This window comes from Nannospalax galili, unplaced genomic scaffold (assembly GCF_000622305.1).
Source record: "Nannospalax galili isolate Female #2095 unplaced genomic scaffold, S.galili_v1.0 scaffold1296, whole genome shotgun sequence".
Lineage (NCBI taxonomy): Eukaryota > Metazoa > Chordata > Mammalia > Rodentia > Spalacidae > Nannospalax > Nannospalax galili.
In genome coordinates, this window is record NW_008338720.1 from 718,995 (window position 1) to 743,021 (window position 24,027).

At 36.8% G+C, this 24,027-nt stretch overlaps 1 protein-coding gene across 3 annotated transcripts in view; it reads right to left on the bottom strand.

The window, feature by feature from the left end:
* Positions 1–24,027, bottom strand: part of Vps13a (vacuolar protein sorting 13 homolog A) — a 242,970-nt gene that overhangs the window by 67,818 nt on the left and 151,125 nt on the right. For all 3 annotated transcript variants that reach the window (XM_008833348.3, XM_008833350.3, XM_017798222.2), the window contains exons 51-57: positions 20,429–20,557; positions 19,886–20,019; positions 12,717–12,846; positions 2,592–2,824; positions 1,784–1,937; positions 691–837; positions 130–211 (exon numbers count right to left, since the gene is read on the bottom strand). In XM_008833348.3, the coding sequence (XP_008831570.1) occupies positions 130–211; positions 691–837; positions 1,784–1,937; positions 2,592–2,824; positions 12,717–12,846; positions 19,886–20,019; positions 20,429–20,557 (1,009 nt within the window). The remainder of the gene's footprint in view (positions 1–129; positions 212–690; positions 838–1,783; positions 1,938–2,591; positions 2,825–12,716; positions 12,847–19,885; positions 20,020–20,428; positions 20,558–24,027) is intronic.

The following is a 24,027-nucleotide window of genomic DNA, read 5'->3' on the forward strand; positions in this document are numbered from 1 at the left end:
AGTCTTGCATAAGTAGAACAATTCCTGGTTCTTTAAACAGCATAATTTTCCAATGATCTTTAAAAAAAGGGAATATTTTTACAGCAAACATACCAAATAATTGTTTCCATCACAAACTAAACTACAAACCTGAGTCCATGGTGACAGACTTTGGAGGTTTAATAGGATAAAACACGTAAGGGAAAATAGCGCCATTAATCTGATTTTGGATCTAAGGAGACAAAATGTAAGTCAGTACACAGTATAATTACGCAAAATGACTAGAATAATAGAATTTAAGAAGTACAGAGAATCAAAAAGGGTATTTCAACATTGTAACTAAATACAAAGGAAAGATTCAGTATGTCCCTTAAATTCTTCCAATTAAATTCTTTTCCTCTTTTCCTTTCTTCAACTCCTCCCCCTCTCTCCTCCCCTGCCTCCCCCATTTCCTTCATTCTTTCCTCATTCTTCAATCCTTTCCGTCTTTTCAGAGATAGGAATCGCACTCTGTAGGTCGGGCTGGCCTTGAGCTTCTCAAGTGCTGGAATTGCAGATGTGCCGCTGCACCTGGCTTCTTTCTCAGGTTTCTCAATGTGCTTCATCCTCTCTGACTTCCCTCTTTCTTCTTTGGCTTTGTACTTGATAAAACAGACCAGGAGGATGTATCTGGTTTCTTGTTATGTTTTGCCTACATTTCCAGAAACTTACCTGTATTCTATAAATTTGAATTCTAAATGATGATTGATGTGCAGACGTGTTATATTCTACTTTTAATGCTGGAAGGTAATTTCTTCGTACAGGTATTACATGTGGTTGCAGAATTTTCATGTCATTACCACTAGGTGTTAAGCAAACCTAGAAAATATGTGCCCCCGCCCCCAAAAAATTCGTGAGAAGTTTCTTTTTCTAATACTGATTAACATTAGAAATTTATATGAAAATATTTTTAAAATGTTATTTTTAAAAGTAGTCTACACAGGATAGTGGGGAACAGAAATTAATAAGAAAATATAATGATATATACTTATGGAAATGCCAAAATGAAGCTCATTGTTTTGTATGCTAACTTAAACAATAAATTAAAACTGAGCATAGTCCCAGCATTCTGGACACAGAGGCAGGAGGAATGCCATGTTCAAGAACAGGCTGGTCTATATAGTGAGGTCCAGGCCAATTAGGGCTATGAAACACCAACCAAACAGAAAGTCTTCTAAACATCTGTACAGATGGCTCAGTAGTTAAGTGTACTTGCTACTCTTGCAGAGGACCTGGGTTCAATTCCCAGCACCTATATGGCAGGTCACAACTGTCTGTAACTCATTCTAAGGAATCTGATACCCTTCTATGACCTTCATACATGGCACTGCATACATGTGGTGCAAAAGACACCTATACACATAATAAATCTTTAACCAAGTAATAAAAAAGAGATTGGAAATCTTATAATGGTATCCATAAAATTTGCATAAATATTCACATAAAGGTTATAGCTTGGTTGTGTTACTTTTTATAGTATTAAAATTGATTACAATAAAAATAATGTTTTAAGAGAAAATAATTTTAAAATAAAAATAAATCTTGGCTTCTTGTTACTTTAAAGAATAATTAGCATCCATTATCTCGAGAAATTTCAATTTCTTACAATAATCATCCTTTTGAAGCAATTCATATGAAATATGTATATTAGCACTAAGTATGTTCAATTTATTTTGTAAGGAAGTCAGGTTCTTCTTAAAATTTAGTAGTAATTCAAACTATACTGCCAAAATTAAAATTTTACATCAATATTGTAAAAATTTACCGGAATGTTATTGTCCAACTCGATAACCTTATCTTCTGAAGGCGAGGACTCCGTGTACTCCTTAAATTCTCTCTCTAACTTCTCAGTGTGTTTTACACTCATTGGCTTCCACCTTGCCTTTTTCTTGGGTTTTGTCTCCCAAACCACATCAGAACTTATACATGAAATCAAAAATCATAGTATTAACTTAGAATTATTTAAAAGTTATAGAACCTTCACTGAAGTTTTTCAACAGCCTCAAGTTAGTAAGACACTACATTTCAAATTTAAAGACACGAATTTACTCCATTAAAACTTATTCAGTTTTTATCTGGCTGTATCTAGGTTGCAGAAAAATACCAGTGACCATCCATGCCATTCTTCATTTTTAGCTAGGGAGGGCTCGATAGTAAGCAGCAAATATGCATAAACCAATCTGAATACCTAGGAGAGGAAAATGCTTCAGAAACAAAATGCAGATAGTCTATAGGGGTCTAGAGGCTTAAATACACAAAGTGGTAGAAACTACAGTATTAAAGTGAATGGTCACCTGTCCTCACTGAGGTGAAATTTCTGCAACCCTAAACGAGGTGAGTTATTCAGCAGATAAGAAGGGAAAGAACATTTCAGATAAGAGATCATCTTTAGCAATGACCTCTAGCAGTAAGCACAACTGTGGTGTATGAAGAACAAGGACGCTGGCATGACAGGAACACATAAAAGCAGAGATAATATAAGCCAGTGAAAGACCAAATAACGTAAAGCCTTGTAGGACATGGCACAGACTCCGAGTTTTACTTTTTAATATCCAAAACTTAATGCATCTAACCTTGTAATGCCTATATAGGCTACTTCTTGCTTTGTATAATTATTGACAAGTGAGATGCCAACATCTTGTAATGCCAACACAATTTCTTGTTCTGCCAACTCTGCTTTCTCACTTTCGTATGTTACTTTAAATACCCTTGGATCTTCAGTGAATAAAATAATACGTTGCAAGCCTTCAAAGAATGAAACTAAATAAACGGTTTTTTTCCCCAGACTTATGGGTGTCATCATATCCTAAAAGAAAACCACAAACATAAGTCAACAAACATAAGCCAATATTCCACATTTATAAGACAAGAATTTTAACAGCACTTCATAAAGCTGGGGTAGCAAATTAAATGAATATGTGCATAGCACTCAGAGACAGAATCATCACTGGTGTTAGCTATTTCAGAGAACTGATGACAATCAACTGAATTAATATCTGTACAATACTTGTAAGTTTTCCTCACTAAAATTATTGCATGTCAGTGACTACATTGCTCTAAAGTTATTAATAAAAAAGTCAATTGTTTAAGTACTTTCAGATCTTAATAAAATCTACTTAGTCTTTCATTGTAAGCTAATTGACAACAGAAAGGATTATTTGTTTCCACTTCATTCTAAGTTTATGATAATATAGTATGTATTAAAAGTTGTGGAAACCAGAAATTTACATTTCCTTATGTAGCAGAATGAGTAAAGTGAGGAATATCTGATATCTTAGTTGCAGGCCTGATAAAGCATTAATGTATCAAGGTGTATAGTAACAACCATAATCACAGGACTTAGGAGGCCGAGGTAGTGATTGCCATGAGCTCAGAACAGCCTGGGCTAAATCATGAATTCCAGAATGGCCTGGGCTACAGAAGGAATGCTTGTCTCAAAAAATTAAGATAAACAAAACATACACCAAAAAATAAAGCACCAAAGTTCTCCAAAGGGTTAATTATATAGGAAGCTCCTATGTAAACCTTGTGTTGGGAGTCAGTGAGATGGCTCACTTGGCAGGTACAAACACTTACTACCAAGCCTAATGGCCTGACCTCAATCTCAGGGACTCACATGGTGGATGGAAGAAGAGAATCAACTCTCAGTTAATCTGTGACCTCCATATAGTCACACTATGACATGCCTGTACCCATGTGCACACACACATATACACATCATACACATACATATGATAATAAATAAAATTAAAAATAAATATTGTGTTGATATCAGGGTCCTGAGATTCAGTGATAAGACAAATATAACAAATTTTAATAATTAACAGTCATAAATTCTAGTTAATATTTTGGTTAACAGAAATTTTACTATTTAGTACCCTTTACGTTGTAATTCACAAAAATTAGTTAAATCTAGGAATAATAGTATTACCTATAAAACCTTCTAAAATAAAATATACAGCACTTAAAGTACATTGAGAATTAAGAAAACTTTTTCCAAATAATTCTGAATCTTTAATATAGTGAACTTCAGACTTATCTTTATAAACTTAAAAAAAAACAATATGGTCTAACTATGTAAAGTAATAAAACATCATATAAGATTATTTATATTGAAATACAGTATTTTCCTGAATATAATTATCAAGATTTTCTAAAAGTTGTTAGCCTAATTATATGCAATTCTCTTAAAAAAAAATCAAACAAACTAATAAAGCCCTACATCAGAATATTCAACGTCAACACTGGAAGACAATGGGAGATGTAGTGAGTAAGGGAAGATGAAATAACTCTGAATGCAGAATTTACTTGGCAGAAATACCTTCCAATGAGGAATAGTATAGAAAGTAAAGATGCCATCAGAGGGCTGGACGGACGGCTCTGCAGTTAGAGCTTGAGCTGCTCTTGCAGAGGAACCATGCTGGGCGGCTCACAGCGACCTGCAACTTCAGCTCTTCTGTGCACTCCTGTGCACATGCCCCCCACCCACACATAATTAAAAATAAAATAGAATCTTCTTTTTAAAGATGTTTATACACCCCCTGCAACGTCCACCATCAACAGACTGACTCCAAGAAACTACTACAGATGGAACTAACTAGTGGCAAAAACAATGATCCAAGATAGAGTTCTGAAGTAAAAGTGAAATCTTATGAAAATAAAATAGCATCTATGTCTGAAAAGGTAATTTTAAAACTTCAGTGAACTCATACACAATAGCAAAATATTTAAAGCAGTTCATTTAGATCAGAAATAAGGCAAAAAAAAAATCTGCAATGATCCTTTTTATTCAACAATATATAAAAACTCTACCCAATCAAATAAGAAAAATTAAAGGAATAAAAGAGGCAGAGCTTGTTATTTGTATCTGCTACAACTGTTTACATAGGATCTGAAAAATAAATTATTAATAATAATGATAAAAATTCAGTGATTTTTAAAAAAAAATATTGTGAATTTCTAGTTTGGCAACTGATGACTCTTGTCTCTATCATTGCATATTTAGAGACAGAAAAGTTACAAAATCAGTAAGAATTAATGAGGCTAAAATCTGAGAAAGAACTTTGAGAGCTTTGAAGCGGCTTCCTCTAAAAGCTGTCAATTCTAAAAGTAGAGACATATTAAAAGGCTAACAAAGCTAGATGAAGATCAGGCAGTCTCATGGGAAAAGGAAATCAACAACTTGAATTCAGGACATGCTAAAGAGAGTGACTGAAAATCTTAGGTTTTTTAAGTCAAGTCCCAAGAAGACTACCTTCTTAGGTACCAGACTGAACAGGAATTAACCCTGTCCTCAAGGACTAAAGATCAGATTCAAATCATCTCAATTCTTAGGCAGATTTAGGTAATGATTCTAGCTTAGTTACCGGCCCAAAGCAAAAACATATGTTCATAAAAGAAAAGGAAACATCATACAGTGCCTCAAACAAACTGTAAGAAGTTCATGTACTACATACATGTAGCAGAGTCAACAATGAGTGTACATCAATTAAAAGGGCCGGGCGTGGTGGTGCACGCCTTTAATCCCAGCACTTGGGAGGCAGAGGCAGAGGCAGGTGGATCTTTGTGAGTTCGAGGCCAGGGTAGTCTACATAGTGAGTTCCAGGGCAGCAGGGGCTACAGGGAGACCCTGTCTCAAAAAGAGAGAGGAAAAAAATAAAAAAAAAAAAAAAAGAAAAAGGAAAAAAAAAGAAAAGTAAGAAGCTATAAAAATATCAGATACTGAAATTGTTGTATATGTTTTAAAGTAGCCAGAATTAATATTCAAAGTAGAAAGTTGGAGAACAAAATTTACAGACTAGGAATCCTAGAACTGGTAATTTTCATAACTGAAATGAATATCAATGGGTGAATTTAAGGTAAGATTAGCCACAGCAAGGAAAACAGTGGAAACTAGTTTAGAAGAAAACACGTCTACTGAAAGATTAAAAGTCTAAAGTAGTATTTTAAAACCAAGAAGGTCTAGGTGAAGTAACACAGACTCAGAAAATCAAAGGACATACGCTCTCCCTCATTTGTGGATCCTAGCACCAAATCCTTATAAGTGAGTGCATAACCTGATGTAGCTGCAGGAACCAGGAATATGGAAGAGAACCAGGAAGGTAAAGGGAAAGAAGGAACCCAAGAATAGTATGAGAAAGATGTTACTAAGGGAAAAATAAAATATAAAAAGAGGGTAGTTCAAAGGAAAGGAGGTAAGGAGGGCTATACAGAGAACTATGGGACTAAAGGGGAAAAAAAAATTCAAAAGTTTAAAAAAAGAAGAAGAAAAAAAAAAAAAAAAAAAAAAGCCTTAAGCACAGAAGGAACTCTCTGGCCTCTGCCTGGGGTAGGGTCTGAAAACTGAGCAGCCAGCCTGAGAGCACCTGATCTGGCCTCTACCAGTATAGGGACTGAGACCTCAGCAGACCACTTGAGAATGCCTGGATCCAGCCTCCACATGGTGGTGAGCTTCCCCAAATCTTCCCCAAATTGTGCCATACCCACCCCCTAACTGGGATTACATGAGGCCCCTCCCAGGGCCTCAGGGGTATATGTACACTACTATAGGGCTGAGAACTCAGCAGACAGCCTGAGAGTGCCAAAATCAGGCCTACCCCCTTAGAGAGCTTCCCAAATTGTGCTCTTGCTAAGTAGGGGTCCAAACCCCGAGTGTGCCAAAAATTCCCTCCAAAATAAAATCTGAGAAAACCTGAAACCTAGACCAACCAGCTTTACATACCCAATAAGAAAACAACCGAGGCACACCAATAACACAAACAGTAAGACAAGAGAAGGAAGTTAAAAGGAGCACTAATTGGAAAAGAAGAGGTCAAATTATCCCTTTTTGCAGACGATATGACACTATCTACACCTAAGAGATCCCCAAAATTCCACCAGAAAACTCCTAGAACCGATCAACACTTTCAGTAAAGTAGCAGGTTACAAAATTAATCTACAAAAAGCAGTAACCTTTCTATGTACCAATAACAAGCTATTGGAGAAAGAGTACAGGGAAATCTTCCCATTCACAATAGCCATCAAAAACAAACAAACAAACAAACAAACAAACAAACAAACAAACCTTGGAATAAACCTGACCAAAGATATCAAAGACCTCTACAATGAAAATTTTAAATCTTTAAAGAAAGAGATTGAGGAAGACACCAGAAGATGGAAGGGCCTCCCTCCCATGCTCATGGATTGGAAAAAGACCATACTACCAAAAACAATATATAGATTCAATGCAATCCCAAATCAAAATCCCCATGACATACCTTCACAGAATTAGGAAAAAAATTCTTAAATTTGTATGGAAGCATGAAAGACCTCAGATAGCCAAAGCAACCCTGAGCACAAAGAACAACGCTGCTGGGGTTACTCTACCAGATTTTAAAGTATACTACAAAGCCATAGTCATAAAAACAGCATAGTACTGGCACAAAAATAGACATATAGATAAATGAACATCATTGAAGACCCAACCCTGAGTACACACCATTTCAGCCACCTGGTATTTGACAAGGGTGCTAAGAACACTCAATGGAGGAAAGACAGCATCTTCAAAAAAAAGTGCTGGCAAAACTGGATCTCCACGTGTAGAAGAATGAAGCTAGATCCTTATCTTTCACTTTGCACAAAAGTCAACTCCAAACGGATCAAACATCTCAATGTGAAACCTGAAACCCTGAAACTATTAGAAGAAAACACTGGCAGTAACCTGTAAGATAGAGGTGTAGGAAAGGATTTTCTAAATCAGACACCAGTTGCTCAGGAATTAAGGTGAGCAATGAACAAGTGAGACCTCATTAAACTAAAAAGCTTCTGTACAGCAAAAGAAACAATCAAGAAAGTGAAGAGAAAACCGACAGAATGTGAAAAAAATCTTCACCAGTGACACATCTGACAAAGGTTTAACATACAGAATATATAAAGAACTCAAAAAACAAAGAAGTGAGAAACCAAACGACCCAATTAAAAGACGGGCTAAACATCTGAACAGAGAGCTCTCAAAGGAAGAAATAAAGATGGCTGAGAAAAAAACGCACTCAACATTGTTAGTAATTAGGGAAATGCAAATTAAAACCACCTTTTCACCTTACCGCAATCAGACTGACTAAGATCAAGAGAACAAATGATACAAAATGTTTGCGAGGATGTGGAGAAAGGGGGAACACTCATTCACTGCTGGTGGGATTGCAAACTCGTGCGACCTCTATGGAAAGCAGTGTGGAGAACTCTTAAAAAACTTGTACAATTTTGTTGCTGTTCTTTTCACAACAGCTAAGAGATGGATGCAACCTAAGTGCCCCTCAACTGACAAGTGGTTAATGAAAATGTGGCACACACACAATGGAGCTGTACTCAGCAGTAAAGAAACATGAAATAATGAAATCTGCAGATAAATGAATGGATCTAGAAACTGTTATACTAAGAGAAGTAACACTCAGACTCAAGAAAACAAAATACATATGTTCTCCCTCATTTACGGATCCTAGTACCAATCCTTACAATAAATGGAATCCCACTGAAATGGGCCAACAGCCCATGGAACACAGATGATGCAGAGACCTCAAAGTTCCCTGCCTTGCCACAATGGGAGGAAGATCATCTCACACTTACCACCTCCTCCAAGGCTCAGGGACTTCTGCAGAAGAGGTTGGTGGCAGAAGGAATGTAAGAGCCGGAGGAAGGGGTGGCGTGTTAACTGGAAGTGTCCTCTGACCACTATGCCAGCAAGTTACAGTCATACCTCCTTTCCACACTTGTCAAGGAGTCAAGGGGGGAGTCAGAGAGAGCCCTCTCACCCAATCAGTCGACCTTAGCTGCATGTGGCAGTGGGGGGTTGGATGGGGGTGGGGCTAAGGATTTATAAGCCGAGAATGCCATGAGGCACTCCTCTAGACACAGTGTGGCTGTCAGGAAGTCAGAGGATATATATTTGAGTGTGGTTTGTCCAGCACAGCTGTAAACTGGGGGGGGGGGGGCACCCACTCCTCTGTAAATAAACCCCGACCCTCTGCTCTGTTAGCAAGCCCAATAAACTCATTAGGATTTTCCAAGAAAAAAAGAGCTAATGGAAACCTTCAATATCCCATCAAAGTTGACCCCATGTTGGCAAATCCTTTGGTCTTTGATTTCTTATTCTTTCTGGGACTGGGTCTCCCCATAGCTCCAGCTGGCCTGGACCTCACTGTGTGGACCAGTCTCGCCTTGAGTTCACAGAGATCTGCTTGGCTCTGCCTCCTCAGTACTGGGATTGAAGATGTGTACCACCATACCCAGCTTTGGTCTTTGATTTCTTATAAAAAAAGAATATTTGTGTTTCATGTGATTCTTCCTTGGTGCCTAAAGGAATTTAATTTACTAAATTTGTAATGGAGCCAGAATTTAATCAATATTTAATTAAACAGTGAATGAACATTAAAAAAAACAGGAAGGTCATAAAGAAAATAGTTAAAAGATCTAACATTTATGAGACTGTGGCATTCTAAAGGACAGGACAAAATATGGGTATAAACCAGATCTGAAGACATAATGACAGAAATGTCTGGGCAACACAAAAAACTTCAAATCACTGCTTCAAGAAGCAAACAAATCAAGAAAATAAACACAGAGAACATTATGCTTTACAACACTAAAGTTCTGGAAAGTGAAAACAAGAACCCAAGAAGACAGAGAGAAACAAGGGGCAACTCTGAAATTTGATTCAGCACAAACAGCAGCCCCCACATGGAAAATGAGGAATTTTTAGACAAAGCTTACAGAGAATTTGTCTGCTATACTTAGACTAAAAAAAAAAAAAAGTAATAATAAAAGAAAAAATAGTAAATAGCAATAAAATAGTAAAAAATAGTACAAAATAGTAATAATAAAAGAAATAAGTAATAAAAGAAAGTAAAAAGTAATAAAAGAAAATAAGACAGATGAAAAGATGCGGCAAAGACGAAAAACAGTAAGAAAACCAAAATAGGTGGGTAAGTTGAAACAGAGTATGAATTACAGAACAAATGATCTTTCTTAATGCCTATTAAGAAATAAAACATACAACAACAGTATTTAAGATGGACAGAGTAAATGAAGTAAGAAATTAGAAGTTACGTTACTGGGAAAATGTCTGAGAAGTCGTGTACAGCAGGTTTTAGGACAGCAGAAGGCACACTATTTTGAGAACCTTCTGTTCAGGTTTTATGCCCATTTGTTCTAGGCTCTCTCTTCACCCTGCTGTTTGAGTTTGATGCAATCTCATTTGCTACTTTTACTTTTGCTGCTTGGGCTTCTGAAGTCTCATTGCCCCTAAAAAATCACTACCTAGACACTGTCACCAAGATTCGGCCTGTGTTTCCTTCCCAAAGTTTCGTATTTCAGTCTTACATGTAAATCTTAAATCCATTTTGAGTCTTTTACATAGGGTGAAAAATAATGATATAATCTCATTCTTCCACATAACTAGTTTCACTGATATCCTGTAATGGAAAGACTTCCTACTTCCCACTGCATTTACTGCTACTTTGCAATCAATTTCCAGCAAGTGTGTGAGTTTATTTCTGAGCTCTTCATTCCATGACTTTGATGTCTATTTTATGCCAGGAGCATTCTGTTTGGGGTGATAGAGGTGCAGTATATTTTGAAGTCAAGTGCTACAGTATCTCCAGCTTTGTTCTTTTTGCTCAAGGTTACTTTGGTTATCTAGGGTATAAAGTCACTCCATGTATACTTGAAGGCTTTTTTTTTTCTTTCTGTGAAGACTAAGAATGTCTACTGATAGGAATTGCAGGAATCTGTAAATCATTTTGGGTACTATGGACATTTTAACAGTATTGATTATAAAAATAACAGAAACACAAGATGTCTTTATTTTTATCAGTGTATTAAAAGTTCTCAATATAAAGATTATTTACCTCCCTGATTCATTTTATTCAATATATTTTCTTTTATTAATTTTTGACTTATTTTTATTTTATGTGTGAGTGTTATGCTGCATGATGTCAGTGCACCTGTGTTGTATAGTGTCCACCGAGGACAGAAGAGGGCGTCGGACATCTGGAACTGGAGTTCTGGACTACTGTTAGCTGCCACTGGGGTGCTAGGATTCAAACCCACATGATCTTCTGGAAGAACAGCCAGTGCTCTTAACTGCTGAGCCATCTCTCCAGCCCCTCAATTAATTTTCAGTAACTACTGCAAACTAGACTTTTCAGGTTTCTTTTTCGAATAGTTTACCATTAAGGTGTAGAAATGCTGCTGATGTTTGTACTTCGATTTTGTACCCTACATCTTTCCTTAATATGTTTGAATTTTAACAGATTTATGGTTGGAATCTGTACAGTTTTCTACATACAAGATTATGTCTAAAAACGAGCGACATTTAATTTATTTTCCAATATGCATGACATTTTTTTTGCCTTACCTAATTCCTGTAGCTAGGATTCCAGTCTTGTTGGTTACAAGTTATAAAAGTATCATTCTCATTTTATTCCAAGTCTTAAAGGAAACACTCTTTGCTTTTCCCTGTCCAGTGTGATGTCTACTGTCGGTTTGTCATAGTGGCTTTTATTATCTTGAAGTGTACTTGTTTTATACCTACTTTCTTGAGAAATTTTATTATGGGAGCATATTGCATTTCTTTAGTTTTTCTCAATCTACTGCAATTTAATTATCATGATAATTGATTTGCTTACTTTAAACCGTTCTGGCATCCCTGGGATAAAACCACACTAAATATGGTGAACAATCTTCTTAATGTGCTGCTGAATTCGGTTTTCTAGACTAGCCCATTTGCTACTATATAACAGTTGTTAGTTGCCATGTGGGTGCTGGGATTCAAACCTAGGCCTTTTGCAAAAACAACCAGAATTCTTAACCGCTGAGCCATCTTTCCAGCCTTAAAAAACCAAAACAACAACAACAACAAAAAAAACCCTAAAAAAAATAACAAAAGCACTAGCTAAAGCAAAGATATCATTAGTGATACACTGCTGTTTTCCCTTTAAAATGGGAATGAGAAGACCACTGGCCCAATGGAAGGTAGGAAGAACTCTTAAGAAAAAGGGCATTGGAATAATGTAAATTAAGCTGAATTTTGAAGAATACATAAAACAGAATTTCTGAAAGTTATTTATGCTACCGGAAAACATTTGTACAGGAATGTCATCACAGAACGACATTTAGAAACAAATTCTTTCTACAGAAGCCTAAGGTCACTGCAAGGAATAGATGTTTATGAAGTGAAGCTGAAAGGACTTCTTTCAGCACATCATCTTTTGTGACATAGCAAAACCAAATAATGATGTGGATAAAATAAGACTACCTACAGTTTTAAATATTTTTGGAAAAGATGAAGTTTGACAACTTATTTTGTACAATGTTCACAAGGACAGACTACTATATGTTTTATTGTTTCTTTTAAATGAGAAAGTTTGCTAAGGGGTTGTATACTTTATTAGAGTAGATCTCAATGGTTCTACTCCTTTAGAGTAATAACTAGTGCTTACTTGATTCAATTTGTATTTCACTCCCAGGTAGAATCTGAAAAAGGCAAACCTAAATAAAATTGGTGAAACCTAAAAAACAACAACTGGAATGCTTCTTTTTATAATCTTTGGTAGTTTTCTTTATAGTACAGCCAGAAAAAAGCTTACAGGTCAACAAAGTTTAAAAGACACTGGTAAAAACGAACAGGTAGCTGACAATACCATAATGATCAAGCTCATACTTACATCTTTCTGTGTTACTTCACCATGACTGTTCCCACAACTCCAGGTCAGCTTTCTAGAGCCCACTGGATCAGCCCATGTATAAAACACTGCTTTTCCAGGAGGAAGAGCATCTTCTATTTCACTAAGAGAACTGACATAAATAGTAAAAGTATGTATTGAATTAAATGCAGTTAAACAAATACATAAAACATTCCAAATAATATTTAATTCTTATTCCATTAACTGGTATTTGCGGAAATCTTAATTAGGACTAGAAAGGTTCCCCCCCCCTTATAGAATTCAAAAAGCTATTCTGGTTTCTCTTCAGATTAAACAATTTTTTTCACCTTTTATAATGAAAAAAGTCTTCTGTGAGGAAAAAAATTATAGCTCAATTACTTTAAAAAAATCACAATATATGACACACAAACCTAAAAATTCAATTGACAAAAAACAAATTCTCAGAAAGACAGAATATTATGAAGGTTATTAACCTATAAAGTGACAAAAATATAGCTTTTCTGAGCCAAAAGAGTTTACCCATGGTTTAAAGCACAATCCTATACATGTAGCTCTAATGGACAATATAAGAGCTTAGGTTTTAAAGGTAATATTGTATTAGGGATGTTTGCTGGATATGCAGACTTTAGATGCTCTTATGAAAACAGAAACAAAAAACAGCAACCATGCGTAGGGATGTAGTTCAGTGGTAGAGTCCCTGCCCACTATTGGGTTACAACCTCCAGCACCACATACTGTCAGTAACTATAAAGCAAGAGATATGTTAATGCACTTTACTAGAGAAACCATCTTACTGCCTATATACATTCCAAAGCTCCAAATATCATGCTGTAAATCTGTAACATATACAGGTCTGAGGATGTAGCTCAGTATTAGAGTGCTTGCTTACCATATGCAAAGTCCTGAATTACATCCTCAGCACCACAAAAAAGCCAACAGAAGTACTACACTAGGGCCTGAAGAGACAGCTCAGAGGTTAAGAGCATTTCTATTCAAAAAGACCTAAGCCCAGTTCTTAGCCTCTACTTAGGCTCATAATCACCTGTACCTCCAGCTCTAAGGGATCTGACACCCTCTTCTGGCCTGTAAGGGCACTGGCACACCAAGTATACACACACATACACATTTTAAAATATGCAACGCAAAAGATAAGGGTGTCCTTCAATGGTAGAGCAGAACCTGGGCTTAATCCCCACATCCAAAAACAACCAACAAAAACAAAAAAGTAAAACTTTTTAAAAAATGAGACTTTCAGACTTTTATATAATAAAAAAGCAAAAAAGATGTAATATCAACACAATTTTGAGAAGTTATCCATTAAACCTTCATGTAGTCATTAATTTGTATGAGTAAACATCTCAAAGAAGCAACAGCATAACACAGCCACAAAAAGGATGAGTTATTTTCCAAAAAATTATTAGGCAATCTATATAATACAATATTATGCAAAGGACTGGGGAGATAGCTCTATGAATAAAGTGCTTGCAGCACTAGTGTGAGGACCAGTGTTTGGATCCCCAGAGGCAGCCTCCTGCAATCCCAGTACTCAGTAGGCAGAGACAGGGGGTCGGGGGCAAGTTGGCTATCTAAACTATCTGGACTCCATAAGCTCTGGGGTCAGCTACAGACATGACCTCAATAAATAAAGTGAAGAGAGATTGAAGAAGACACTAAGCATAAACCTCCACACATGTACAACCATACTCATGGGAACATTTAAGTACACACACACACACACACACACACACACAAAGTACGGCAAGAAATAAAAAAATGAGTTATAATTATTAAGATGGGTTAAAGATCCCTATTAAAAAACAAGCAACCATGACGACATGGGTGCACTTACATGCATGCAGGCAATACATTAATACACACAATCATCATCATCATCATCATAAACCCAAAAACTGTTTCCAAAAAATCCCAAAATATAACATTGAAGACTTGGAAAATTAACAAAATTCTAAATATCCATTCACAAAAATTTGTTCTGAAACAAATTTACAAGCTTGCTATAGCTGTTAAGAACAGGAGAGAGGCTGGCCAGTAGAAACAGAAATAAGAGCGTGAAAACAAGTCACCAAAACATTGACAATGCTGAGGTCACAGAGTATGTTCCTTTGTACGTTTTACCCTATAGAATTTTAGAAATTAAAAATTACTGTGTTGTCTACAAGACATACTTATCTATTATATGACATGCTTATCCAACAAAATTCTTTATACATACAATACCATCTTGGTGTTTTTGAGATAGGGTCTCCCTGTAGGCCCAGCTAGCCTGGAACTCTTTATATAGACCAGGCTGGCCTTGAACTCACAGAGATTTGCCTGCCTCTGCTCCTGAGTGCTGAGATTAAAGGTGTGTGCCACCATGCCCAGTTTATACATAAAATACCATCTTATAACATATTTTTAAAAACTAATGGAAAGGTAGACAAAGGAAGGGAAATTCTTCCATATTCCACATTTGTCAAAGAAAAAAGGAATCAAATGTAAATAGGCTGATTATCAGATAAATTTTTTAAAACAAAAATGCTAATATTTGACTCACTGAAAATTATTTCTTATGCAAAAATTAAACCAAGTTTTATCTTTGATAGGTAATGTGAATTCAAAGAAAAGGAACACTTTACCCTAGTTCTCGGAATGTTAACTATATAAATGTACAGATCTTAAATTTGTAAGAAAATGCCAACTGCTGGAAGAGCAGCAAGTCCTGTTAACCACTGAGTCATCTCTTCAGTTCCAATTGCTAGAATCTTGGTATATAAAGGATCAAGTAGGCTTTATTCCAGAGATGCAGGGATGGTTCAATATATGTAAGTCAAGAAACGTCATAAATCATATACATGGGCTCAAAGACAAGAACCACATGGTCATCTCAATAGATGCACAGAAGGCATTTGACAAAATTCAACATGCATTTATGTTTAAAGTCCTAGAGGGAATTGGACTGGAGGGAACATACCTCAACATAATTAAAGCCATATACAACAAACCCACAGCCAACATCATTCTAAATGGAGAAAAACTGGAAGCATTCCCATTGAAATCAGGAACCAGACAAGGCTGTCCACTATCTCCACTTCTCTTTAACATAGGGCTTGAAACTCTTGCAAGAGCAATAAGACAAGAGCAGGAAATTAAAGGAGTAATAATTAGAAAAGAAGAGATCAAATTATCCTTTTTCACAGATGATATTATATCTAAGAGACGCCCAAAATTCCACCAGAAAACTCCTAGAAATTATTAACAATTATTAACACGTTCAGTAAAGTGACAGGTTACAAAATTAACCTACAAAAGTCTATAGCCTTTCTATATACCAATAACAAGCAATCAGAGACAGAGTACATGGAAACACTCCCCTTCACAACAGCTCCAAAAAAAAATATCTCAGAATATACCTGAACAAAGACATTTCTACAATGAAGTTTTTAAATCTTTAAAGAAAGAGAAGACAGCAGGAAATGGAAGGACCTCCCAAGCTCATGAATTGGAAGAATTAATATTGTGAAAATGACTGTCCTACCAAAAGCCATTTATAGATCAAATGCAATGCCAAACAAAATCCGCATGACATTCTTCACAGATTAGAAAAAAAATACTAAATTTCATATGGAAGCACAAAATACCCCAAATGGCCAAAGCAATCCTAAGCACAAAGAACAATGCTAGAGGAATTACCACACCAGATCTCACACCATATTACAGAGCTATAGTCCTAAAATCAACATGGTACTGCCATGAAAACAGAAGCACGAACCAGTGGAACAAAACTGAAGACCCAAATATGAGTACATGCAACTTCAGCCACCTGATATTTGAGAAAGGGGCCAAGAACATTCGCTGGAGGAAAGACAGCATGTTCAGCAAAAGGTGTTGGCAAAACTGGATCTCCACCTTAGAAGAATGAAACTAGACCCCTATCTTTCATCTTGCACAAAAGTCAATTCCAAATGGATCAAAGACCTCAATGTACAGCCTGAAACTGTTAGAAGAAAACATTGGCAAAAAGCTGTGTATAGCAGTTATAGTATGAAGGAAGAAGGGAGGGATCACAAAGAAGAGTAGCTTTTTTTTTTTTTAAGCAATAAGGTCCATCTACATAGGTAAACATCCAGGAAAGGACCTAGAATACTTAGAAAATAAAGATCTTAGCTTGTATTAAGAATAGAGTTAAGAGCTAGTAAACAAAGAGCAGTGCTTACAGAGGTAGCCTAAAACATCTTTAAAAAAAGAAACAGGGACTTGCCAACATGATAGTATTAAGAGTAGGTTCCCCTTCAGAAGAGCAAGGTGATGAGAGAAAAGTCCTTATGGTGGGAATAGTGGTATGATAAAAGAGATTTAAGGGAACTGCCCGCCCTTGGGCCATCTTTAGTCTGGGCAAGAAGTGCCTCTATGATGGGCAGCATGACTCTTTATCAGACAAGTTTTTCATACATGAGCTTAGATTTGCCTCCCTCAAAAATTATGAAAAATAAATTTGGGTTGTTATGAATTACTCAGACTAAGGCATTGTTTTTGTATAGTAGTCTAAACACATGAAGACATAATTTATCCTCTGGTAATATGGATGATAATAAAAAAAAACAGGTTTGCCCTCTTTTTCAATTATAAACATTTAGCATGATGTGTAAGGAGTTATAGGTACTTGTTATCTGGCTCTGGAATCCCTAGTTTAATCAACAACTGAAATTATAGATTTGGCAGTGAAAGGAAGGTAGTTTGTATAAACACTGATAAATATGGGTCTACTGAAAATAAGTGAAAGAAAATCAAAACCAAAGCAAAATAAATTGAAAACAGACTGGGATCACCCAGTAGAGGAACATGAAGTCCCAGAAACTGTAGTAGCACTAAAAGATACAGTATTACAGCAAACTGAAGTACATTATGTTAACAGTCATACGAAACATCAAGGTTCAACTATAATATTAAGGAAGCACGACAATCATCCTGCAACCTGGACCCCACATTAGTGCAAACCTCAACTCTTAACAGAGAAGCTTATTTTGGCAGTGGTTGGTGATTAACAGAGAGTCCCTCAACTGGTCAGTGTGCAGAGAATAAACTGTGGAATGCTCAGCCTTATATACAACATCTATTATCACAACCCCTCCCCACAAGGCTCAGGAAATCACAGATGTAGAAGGGGCAGAAAGATGATAAGAGTCAGAGGCAATGGATGACTACAATGAAAAAGAGTGTTTTCTAGACGTATCAGGGCAGTTACACATATAAACGCACATTAACTGTGACGGCATGCACAAAACCTGCACAAGCTCAAGTCAGACAAAATCCCAGCATGGACGGGGGAGATGGGCATGAAGTCCCAGTCCTAGCTGAAATGCTATTAACAACTGATAGCTACTGGGAGAGGGAAAGTCAGATTTCTTTAAAGGTGTGACCACATTCCAAAGGATGGACCCATATCAAAAAGTATTTAGGCAACCCAAATTAGACTTGATGGGCTTTAAGAAAGTGGACACAAAGTTGGGTGAGTAAGGGAGATAGGGGTGGAAATGGGAAGAGATAGGGGAGGTAAAAATGATCAAAATATATTGTATTAAAGTCTCAAAGAATTAATAAAAATATTATTTAAAAGGGACATTGTAAGAAAGTATCCATTATTGGGCAAAAATAAAAAATTTTGATACGAAACATTAAAAAAATATTTTATTTATTATTTTTTGTGTATGCATGTATTGCCTGCATGTAGGTAAGTGCACCCATGTTGTGCAATGCCCGGGAAGGTCAGAAGAGGTGTTGGATCCCCTGGAACTGGATGGACAGGTGTTAGCTGCCATGTGGGTGCTGGGATTTGAACCCGGGTATTCTGCAAGAATAGTCAGTGTTCTTAAATGCTGAGCCATCTCTCCAGCCCACATCACATTTTTTAAAAATACAAAAAAAAATTTCAGGGATGAAGAAATGGCTTAGTCAGTAAAATTCTTGCCATACAAGCGTGAGGTCTTGAGTTTGGTTCTCTAGCACTCATGTAAAAAGCTGGGTGTTGGGGCATGCGCCTGTAATCCTAGCATTGAGGAGGCAGAGACAGAATCCTTGGAGCTCACTGGTCAGCTAGTCTTGTTGAACGGAGGCGCTCCAGGTTTAATAAGAGACCCTGTCTCAAAAAACAAAACAAAACAAAACAAAAAGATGGAAAGCCATAGAGGAAGACACCTAACATTGGTCTCTGGCCTCCATGAAAATATAGTGGGGCATGATGGCACACACCTTTAAACACCAGCACTTGGAGGAGGCAGAGCCAGGCGAATATTTGTGAGACCAAGGCCAGCCTGATCTACACAGCAAGTTCCAGCTCAGCTGGGGCTACAGGGAGATCCTGTCTCAAAAAATTAAAAATAAAAAAGAAAATATGGGCCTGGTTTTGGCTCAGTGGCTGAAAGCACTGACTGCTCTTGCAGAGGACCTGGGTTTGGGTCCCAGCACGCACTGGGAGCTAACAACTATCTGTAACTTCAGTTCCAGAGAATCCAACACCCTCTTCTGACCTCTTGTGGGCATTGCATAATATGGGTGCATTTACATACATGCAGGCAGTATACTCATATATATAAAATAAAAATAATAAAAATTTTTTAAAAAAGAAATTACACATGTACACATAAACACGGATACACATAAAAATATGTGAAAAATTTAGCTGAGTGTGATGGCTCACACATGTAACCCAAGCACTTGGGAGGCTGACTCAGGTGGATTATCCTGAGCTTGAGGACAGCCTGGACTATATAGTGAGTTCCAAGTCAGCCTAGGCTACACAGAGTAAGACTCTGTCTCAAGCCCCTACCAAAACAAACAAACAAAAAAGTTAAAAAGAAAAAATATTTCAAAAATAGGCAAAATTTGGAGACTCGTGACTAACTCTAATACATTCCTCAGATTCAGCAATGATCAACTTGTGACACCTGCTTTAGCTCTTTCATGTTGTTCTTTGACTCATTTCAGTAAACTATAAATGTCAAATTAGTTTTGCTTCCACATACTTGAATAGACTTTTTAAAAAAGGGAGCAATTTTAACATAATCATCAAGCCGTTATTGGTGATTTCCTGAGGAATCATTAGAAAAGCAGTTATGAGGTCTCATTACCAAATCCGCTAAAATCATACATATTTGCGACAATCTTCTTACCTTTGTTTGTACTCAACAGTGTTACTCCTGGTATGATTTATTAATAAGAACGGGGCTGCTCCATCGTGGTAATCTGAAAATGTAACAACTGTAGAATGCTCAGCCAAATTAACCTCTGCTATGATGCCACCAAGCTTGAAGGGAAAAAAGTTAAAACAATTATTCCCCAAAGAATATTAACTAATAATATTTAACAATAAAATTATTCATAACTTCATGATTCAATTTTATGGAAGGAATTAAAAGACAATCTAGATTTTTGAATTGCATTTCTGGTAAACCATGAATCTCTATTATATACAAATGAAATTCTAGACATGTATATTCTAGTATTTATTGTAGACATGCCCACTAACTTTATAAATTACTTCATATTTGCTTCACTTTTACTTTCACAGAAGTGATGATTATTAGTTTTTGGTAAAGGGGGAAAATCACTGGGACATTACGTGTTACAAAAAGGAAAATGTACTCCTAGTACATGTATATTGGCTTTTCTAATTATACTTGCAAGACAATGAACATGAAAGAAAAAGCATTTACCTCATTATTCAGTCGTAACAAGATACAATTATCTTGCTTGTTAAAATAAATCCTTTTTGGAGGACCTTCACTCCTTTCAACTTGAATAAGAAGTTTACTGGAAGCATCCTCAGGCCAGAAGGGGATACACTAAAACATATATTTCACATATTTATAATAAAATAGATTTTTGTCATGCATACTTATGCCATTTTAATAAACTTGTAGAGTAGTAAACTTTAAAATATTTTAGCACTGTTAACATTGTGTTTAGCTAAACTGCTGTAAACTGTCAACCTGGCAGTGGACTGTTCTTTGCAGACACTATGAATTAACAGAAATGGGTAATAAGGTCAAAATAAATAAGAGGTGTACTCAGAAGGAAAGAGACTTTCATAGTCCATATCTTACAGAGAAGGTTAGTCATCAAGCTGAGCCAAGAACTAGGGAAGCAGATCAGCTTAAAGCAAGGGTATACTGAGTTGCTAAAAATCAACCCAGTTGTGTGTCTATCATTTGATAATGAAGTCAAGTCAAAATATACATGTATTAAATCTCGGTCATCAAAAAAGGAAAAAGAAAGTTTTAAAAGTTGCTAAAGTTCAGGGGGCTGGAGAGATGACTCAGCGGTTAAGAACACTGACTATTCTTGCAGAAGGCCTGGGTTCAAATCCCAACACCCACATGGCAGGGAAGGAGCTTCAGAGAAAGAGGAAGGAAGCCTAAAGTGTTAGGGAAAGCATGCTTAGAAAAGAGATTGTAAAGGGGCTGGAGAGGTGGTTCAGTGGTTAAGAACACTGACTGTTCTTGCAGAAGACTTGGGTTCAAATCCCAGCACCCACATGGTAGCTAACAATAACTCCAGTTCCAGGGGATCCGACAGCCTCTTCTGTCTTCTGAGGGCATTGCACGACACAGGTGCACTTACCTACATGTAGGCATAACACTTTTTTTTTTTTTTTTTTTGGTCTTTTTGAGATAGGATCTCCCAATAGCCCCAGCTGTCTTGGTGCTCACTATGCAGACCAGGCTGGCCTTGATCTCACAGAGATCCACCTGCCTCTGCCTCCAGAGTGCTGGAGGCCAAAGGTATACACTACCATGTCCTACATAGAAGCTTAGAATTTTTAAGAATAACTTGGCCAACAGTGATCTAGAAGTCAAACCAAAGGAATGAAAACTGGTCAAAGCAACAGAAAAAAGCTAGAACAGTAAGAACAGTAAGAGTTAGAAATAAACAAAAGAGGTAAAAAAATAAAAAAAAAACCCCAAAAAACAAACAACCCCCCCCCCCGCCCCAAAAATATGGGGAACGACCCTTGCCTGTATTAACTCAACTCCATCTTAGGCTCTGACACATTTTTTTCGCCAAGTCTCTTCATGTATGATAGCTGACCATTACTATATACAATCTAGGGAAATTTTTATAGCAGCATCTGACTGCCAGAGCTATGTGTCTTAGCTTATTCAAGTTATTTAATCACAAAGGATTTTAAAAAGATTAATGGTTAGGCCAAGCATGGTGGCACACATCTTTAATCTCAGCAGTCTGGAGGCAGAAGTGGGTGGATCTCTGAAGTCTGAGGCCAGCCAGGACTACATAGTGAAACTCTACCCCCAACACACAAACAACCCCCCCCATAAAAAACAAACAACAACAACAATAAACCCAAACAAACGAACAGGCTGGAGAAATGGCTCAATGGTTAAGAACACTGGCTGTTCTTGCATAAGACTGAATCCCTGCACCCATATGGTGGCTAACAACCATCCATAACTTAAGTACCAGTAGATACAATACCCTCTTCTGGTGCCAGAGAGATGGCTCAGTGGTTAAGAGCAAGGACTGCTCTTGCAGAGGACCCAGGTTCGATTCCCAGCACCCACATGGTGGCTATGAACCGTCCTTAACTCCAGTTCCACGGGAATCCAAAGCCCTCTTCTGACCTCCGTGGCATTGCACAACACAGGTGCACTCACACACATGCAGGCAATACACTCATACACATAAAATTAAATAAATAAATAAATAAATAAATAAAAATATGAAAAAAAATACCCTCTTCTGTTCTCCATGAGCACTGCATGACATGGGTGCACTTACACACATGCAGGCATAACAGTCATACACACACCGCCCCCACAGGGCTGGACAGATGGCTCATTGGTTAACAACACTGGGTGCTCCTGCAGAAGACCCAGGTTCAAATCCTAACCACCACCCACATGGCAACCAGTAACTGTGCACAACACGAGTTCTAGGGGCTCCGACGCCCTCTTCTGTCCTCGTAGGAATTGCAAGACACATACATGCAGGTGTAACACTCTATACATATAAAATAAAATAAAATAAAACTCAATCAAAATTTTTTCAAAAAACAAAGGAAAGCTAGAGTTGCATCTTTTAGATATATCTAGATTTCTATGTCCAACAAACTAAGTGTGGTGGGTGCTAAAAGGTGGTGGTGTCTGTTCAAGAAAAATTAACTCTTGAGTTGTTTAAAACAAGAATGAGCCCAATCTGTTCTCAAACCGTATCCCTTCTCATTTTTCTCTGAACTGTTCCTGCAACAAAGGGTGTACTCTCTTTATTTATATAAACAGTACATCCAGCATGATATGGGAAAAGAAAGAACTTTGTCTTATCCTTTTCTGAATCATACTGGCAGAGAAGAGCATACAAAACCACAAACAGGTATTATCAACCTGAGTTCACACGTTGTTTGTGATATGGGTACTCATTGTTTTCAATGTTGCTGCTTTCAGTAATGGTATCTTCACAATATACACACATAGATTATTCTGAATCAGATGTAAGGAAAGGTTCTAAGTGGGAAATAGGAAACACAGTTTAAAGTTAAACAGCTTAGCTTGTAAAAGCTGTTTACAAGAGGAAGTCAAGTTCTGTTAAGATTGTTCACACTGTTTTCCTAAATTTCCTAGTTAAATTTAAGTAAGCTTAGCACAGCAGGAACGCAGACTGAATAGAGGGCATTAAACGATTTCAAAACATAAGATAAACTTTGGTTACAGGATTAGGTAAAACAGATAGTATTTCCAGAAAAGTCATTCCACAACTAAGTACATACAAACTGTGTTAATTCAACAAACACTGAGAATCTACTATGCTTAATCACTGATCTAAACCTTCTAACAGCTCCCCATTTCACTTAAAAGTAAAATGCTTACAATGGTTTATATAAGTCTACATAATTACCCTCTCCCACCATGGCTTTCTTATATTTTCCCACTCTAATAATATTGGTATTTTTTTTTCTTACTATCTCTCGAACATATCAAATGTCCGCTTCCTTTAGAATTCCAATTCTGGTTTATCCTAGGTCTCTCCTGCTCTCTCCCTAGATATCCAACCTGCTGAGAAGTCTATCTTGTGATCAAAAAACTTAGTTGCTTTTCAAGCAAGACCTTATGCAATATAAAGCCTTTATACCCAGTAGACCTCAGAATGAAGCAGAATCAATATTTAATGAAACATTTGATTTAGTTCAATTTTTACAGAAAGCAGCAAACATATTAATCCGCAGATGTGTAAGTATTAGAAGCAAGGCACAGTGGTGTGACAGGAGAACAGAGACAGAGCAAAAACAGAATGACAAGGG